We start from the raw sequence: 6,101 nt of genomic DNA, 5'->3' as shown, positions 1-6,101 counted from the left end.
AGTGACTGGGGTAATCGGGATGAGAGTGTCAGAGACAGTGCGATTGGCACAGGACAGATCAGAGTTTAGGGCTGTTGTACATAGGGTCGCTATGAGTCGCAAGCAACTCGACAGCACATGACAACAACAAACAATATAGTCCTTGACTTTCTGCAGCAAGCACTTCATGTCCTCCTCAGTTTCTGCAAGCAGGGTTGTTCCTGCATACGTAGATAGTTGGTTAGTCTTCCTCCAGTCCTGATGCCACATTCTTCCTCATAAAGTCCAGCCTCTTGAATGCTCTGTTCTGCATATAGATTGAAAAGAGATGGATACAGGATTCATCCCTGACACACTCCTTTCCTGATTTTGAACCATTAAGTGTTTCCCTGCTCTGTTCTGAGAACTATTTCCTGGTCCGAGTATAGGTTTCACATGAGCACAATTACATACTCTGAGATTCTCACTCTCTTTAAGGTTAACCACAATTTGGTGTGATCCACATAATCAAATGCCTTTGCACAGTCAATAAAACACAGACACTCTTCTGTTTATGTGCAATGGGAAACCAAAAAAATAATGTAACTCACTTTATTAGAATACGCACTTTATCATGGTGGTCTGAAACCAAACCCACAAGACTCTTAAGCTATACTTTTGTGTTAATGTTATTGTTACATGTCATCCAGTCAGAATCAACTTATAGTGGACTCTCCAGTAGGTTTTCAGAGGCCATAAACCACATGGGAGGAGATTGCACATCTTTCTCCCATGGATCAGTTCGTGGATTCAAACTGTTTACAGTGTGGATTTGCAGCACAACTCTTAACCCATTAGGCCACCAGAGCTCCCTATATTTGTATGTTGTTGTTGCTGTTAAGTGCTGTTGAGTCATAGGCGACTCATAGCAACCCTATAAACAAAAGATTTGAATATTTGCATCATTTTCATCATTTCTCCAAGTTCACAGGGTTTCCAGAGGCAAGCTATATCAGAAGTGGATATCACTCCTTCTTCCAAGCTTGTTTTAATCTTGGAGCTCCACCAAACACTGTCTGCCAAACTATGATATAAGAATTTGCTCCACTTTTATGAAAAAAGAAATACAACCTTTCTCATTATACTTTGAAATACTTGACTACTAGTCAAAGGATAAGGAAGCTCTGGTGGGCTAATGGTAAGAAGATGCACCTATAATCCTGAAGGCACATGGTTTAAATTCACCAGCTATTCTATGGTAGAAAGATAGGCAATATCTTCCTGTATGATAAACTGCCTCTAAAAACCCCCTGGGGAGTCAGCTGTGGGTCAGTTCCAACTTGACAGTGAAAATAATATCATATAAGAATAGGTCAGTTGTTCAGTTTGACCCCAGAGATTTTTTTTAAAGTCTAGAGACATTTTTCATCATCACAAACTGGTAGCAGGATGCTAATAGAATCTTATGAATAGAAACCAAAAATTCTGCAATGCATAGGATGCAATAAAGAATTGTCACAACAAAGAGTTATCTGACTCAAAATATCAACAGTTCTAAAACTGAGACATTATGGTTTTAACTAAATGGGGGAAAAAACCAAACAAAATTACACTTCTCAGAAACTGAATAGTCTCTAAAGTTAACTGTAAAGGTATAATTATTCAGAATTATATATTTAGGAGTCTGTATTTCCACAAATATTCTTTCAAAGTCATTCTTTAAGTTACTTTAAGTCCTTAAGTGGCATAAACAATTTGCACTCAGCTAGTAATCAGAAAGTTGGCCATTCACACCACATAGTGGAACTGAGAAAAAAACCATGTTCATCAACTTCTTTAAAGATCCAAGAAATTCCTGTGGAGCAGTTCTACTGTATAACTCATGGGGTCACCACCAATCAGAATCAACTTGATGACCTAAGATAACTACAACTATGGAAATATTTACATTAAATATTTAGATGTTGTTGTTGTTGTTATGTGCCGTCGAGTCACTTGCAACTCATAGCGACCCTATGTACAACAGCCCTAAACTCTGCTCTGCTCTGTCCTGTGCCAATCACACTGTCCCTGACACACCCATCCCGATTAACCCAGTCACTGAATCAATCCACCTCATTTTCATTAAATGTACAGATACTTCGTACTTAGCTGAGAACCAGTAAGGCAGGCTTAGGTCCTTTTCTGATTTATACCTGCATGGCAGAAATAGTCAGGCACTCAACTGATAGCTGAAAGGCAGGAAGTATAAATCTACTCAGAGGCATACATAAGAATCACCCAGGAATCTGGTCAAAATATAGACTCGGATTCAGTAAAATGTAGACTCAGATTCAGTACATAACTGTGAAAGAAATGTATATTCTCAGCAGGAGTCAACCAGAATAAACTGATTCAAAGCCTTGTTTAAAGAATTGCTGAGAACATTACAGAGAATGCTAAAAGAAGATCTTAGCTTATTATCTATAAAGACACTCATTATAGCGTTTGCATTTCTTTTCTGTTGGCTCCTCTGAGGAGAAGGTCATCATGTGTAAGATCAATAGTTAATTGGTTAGACAGGATCTGATGCCAAATCCCTGAATCCCCACAAAGATGCCATTTGGTGCAAACATTGTCATCTCCATTCTGAGCTGAATGAGGACTGCAATCTGAAGCTCATTCCAATACACCCCACCATGATGCCCTGAATGCCTCAATTTTTCAATTATTCATAGGCAAATTGAAATGGGAGAGCTGTATATTGGTTTCAACATACTTCTTTTCCTCTCACTTGTCATATGATACTTCTCCAACTCCTTGCTGAAACTAGTGCTCTGATACTATTTTTAAAAGTTAAAGGGTACTCCTATCATTCTACTTCACATTAGAATATTTACCATCTATTTTGACTGCACTTATTATTTTTCCTGATTTGGAGTACTGGTAGAAAGGAAGAGTTCAACTTTAAAATTAATACATCTTAGGAGTACCTGGCCAAGGTCTGTCAGAGGCGTGTATAACCTAGAAATCATGCAACATTCTGAAATTAGTCCCATGCCCAATAAGGATAAACATGCAATCTGGCATAAAAGAACGATTTCTCCTTGGATTCAAGTGCTTCTTAATTGATCCAATTGTAATTTTTTTTCAATTGTGTTTTAAATACCTTTCACTTTATCCACTAACACATGTACTGAAGAATCAACAAGATTATCTTGATACTTTTGTAGATCTGTGCTTATTCGATACTCATGCGATAAATACTAAGCATCTGTTACATGCAGGCACATTGCTACGTACCACAAATATAGTTTTGAGTAGACTGGCATGGTCCCTGTCCTTTTACATATTTTGACATGGCCCTTCCCTTTTATAAATTTTGTAGTTAATAGAAATAGATGTCCTTGAAATACTTGAACTAGGAAAAAAACACTAATTCAGCTTTAGAAGATAGTTACTTAACCCACATTAACCACTCTCTTTGGTACATAATCCTTGCTTGCTTGCTTGCTTAACCTCACTTATTGTTATGTACTGTACAGTTGGAACCAACCCATAACTGATCCCCCAGCGGGTTTTCGGAGACCGTTCATCACAGTGCAGGAGACTGCCCATTCTTCTTTCACAGAGCAGGTGGTGGTGCCTTCCGGTATTGCAGCACATCTTCTTGCCACTAGGCAAGAGCTCCCTATATTAAACTTCCTTTTCCTATTAATCATAGACTTCCTTTTTCTCATCTGCAAAATGGAAATGTTCTCTGCTTACTGACTTATTGTGAAGATCAAATCAAGTGTTATAATGCACTTTCAAATGTGGTAATTATATAACAGAGACTGGTATAAAAATACTACAATATCATTAAAATAATATTTTCAATTACAAGCCTATTATTTTCTGTATTGATAACCAATAAGACTAAGCAACATCCCATTATTTTTTGTTTATGTTTTGTTTCTACTTGCAATGCAATAATATTTCTCCATTTATCCCCCACAGGAATCTGCAGCTTATAAAGCTGTTAATGCACTCCGGTCAGTATATGGGGTGCGGTATAGATATGGACCTGCCTCCAGCACCTTGTGTAAGTTACCTCTATGCATTGTTTGAGCAGAGCATCACCTCTTGAGCCAATATCCTGTATAAAGACTTCCTTTTAGAAAGGTGAACGTGAGAGGGTTCCTTAAAGAAAAATTTCTGACAGCCAAACTAGCCAAGGAAGATGGAGGGAGTTTATATCTGGTTAGTTTTACACAGCTTGACAGAAATTACTGCACCAATTTAAACGGTATTCTAAGCAGAGAATATTCTAAGCATGCAATAATGACTGAAAGTTGAATTGAGACCGCATGACCATGGAAAAATCAAAATGGTCTCCTTGAGCAGTTTTACCTACTCTAAGGGTGAAAATTGGACTTAATAAGATAATGAACTAAATGTTCCAGACCTGGAAGAGATAAGCTGCCTTTTATTCCTTTCCCTCCACCATTCATGTTATGAAATTCAATTTTTTCATGTAGTACTTTCAGCTGAATTTCTCCTTTAAAGGTAAACTAAGAATATTTTTTAATTCTATTTAACAAGAGCAACAGAAGTGAGAAGAATCTTGGCAAATAACAAGCATGGATTGTACTCCTGATTCTGCCACTAGCTAGGTTTATAATGATCTTGACCAATATTCTTATTAATCCTGGACTCTGATCCTAACACCATAAAATAGGGAACCAGGTTAAATTATTTCCAATGACCTTTTACATTCTAGAGGTCATTTTTCATATAACTTGGAAAATATTATCAGAAATCATATATAGCTGAAAGTCTATGTATGTATGTATGTATGTATGTATGTATGTATGTATGTATGTATATGTTGTTGCTGCTGTTATTGTTGTTGTTATGTACTATTGTTGTACATAGATTTGCTATGAGTCGCAGGCGACTAGACATAACCACAATAACAACACAATGTACCACTGGGTCAGAACCAACTCAAAGCTGAGCCTCCAGAAGATTTTCAGAGGCAGTATCACAGCGGAGGAGATTGCCTGTCTTTCTTCTGGAAACACAATTCCTTACCACTAAGCCACCAGAGCTCCTTTGTATGTATATAATGAACCCTATGTATTTGTATATATTTTGGAAGCAGGAGTGGTATCCACTTCCTAAACAACATGCCTTCAGAAGCACTATGAACTTAGAGAAGCATCAATAGTTATAGAACAAGTTCAGGTCTTTTGTTCATAGGATGGCTATGAATCATGCTCAACTCAATGTCACTTAACAACAACAACAACAGCTGCTAACCAAAGAGTTGGCAGCTCATCTTTCACTAGTAGTTCCTCAGGAGAAAGACCTAGTGGAGTCAGTTTACATCCCAAGGCAGTATCAGAAACTAAGGCTCTGCTTTCAAACTCCATGCTAAAAATGTGGAGAGCATGGAGTTGTAGGAACCAGAAGATAATTTCTAGGAGGGATTATCTACTCTGTAAAAAGCAACTGAGAAGTTAAAAGTAGGATCTGAAAGGAAGGAATTAATAGGAGAATAGGCCTGGGGACATTGGTGACCTTCAAGAATAAAGTTTTAATAGATTGATATGTTCCTGTGTAAAAATGCAAAAATTAGTTTGACAAATGAAGCAAAACTAGTAGAAACAAAAACAAAATTGAAAGTGGCTGAAGATGCAGAAGCAGTATAAATTTACCTTTGAATTCTAAAACAAAAGAAGACAAAGACAATTGTAATTGTGTGTGTGTGTGTGTGTGTGTATGTCTATGTGTATACACAGAGTGTATAGCAGGATCAGGAAAAGAAAGGAAATTCTTAAGAAAAGAGATACTTGAGGGGAGTACTGGTGGCCTAGTGGCAAGAAGCTGTGCTAAAATCCCAAAGGTGCACTATTCAAATTCACCAGATACTCTGCTGGAGAATGAGGGGCAATCTCCTCCTGTGCCAGTTAGATCCAATTGTATGGTACACAACAAGAAAAGGGGGGGAAACTAAGAAAAGGGGTACTTGAGCATTTTTATCAATAAAAATGAAAGAGAAGGGGGAGCTCTGGTGGCCTAGTGGCAAGGAACTGCAACTACAATCCCAGAGGCTCACGGTTTGAACCCACCAGATGCTCTGCAGGGGAAGAAGGGACAATCTCTTCCTGTATCAGTCA

At 37.8% G+C, this 6,101-nt stretch overlaps 1 protein-coding gene across 1 annotated transcript in view; it reads left to right on the top strand.

The window, feature by feature from the left end:
* Positions 1–6,101, top strand: part of CPA6 (carboxypeptidase A6) — a 557,716-nt gene that overhangs the window by 550,222 nt on the left and 1,393 nt on the right. Inside the window, exon 10 of the mRNA XM_006880443.1 lies at positions 3,937–4,021. Coding sequence (XP_006880505.1) covers positions 3,937–4,021 — 85 coding nt within the window. The remainder of the gene's footprint in view (positions 1–3,936; positions 4,022–6,101) is intronic.

Source organism: Elephantulus edwardii, unplaced genomic scaffold (assembly GCF_000299155.1).
Source record: "Elephantulus edwardii isolate Elephantulus edwardi_28Jun2011 unplaced genomic scaffold, EleEdw1.0 scaffold00008, whole genome shotgun sequence".
Classification (NCBI taxonomy): Eukaryota; Metazoa; Chordata; class Mammalia; order Macroscelidea; family Macroscelididae; genus Elephantulus; species Elephantulus edwardii.
Note: the sequence above shows the minus strand (reverse complement) of the source record. Positions and strands in the feature narration are given on the sequence as shown.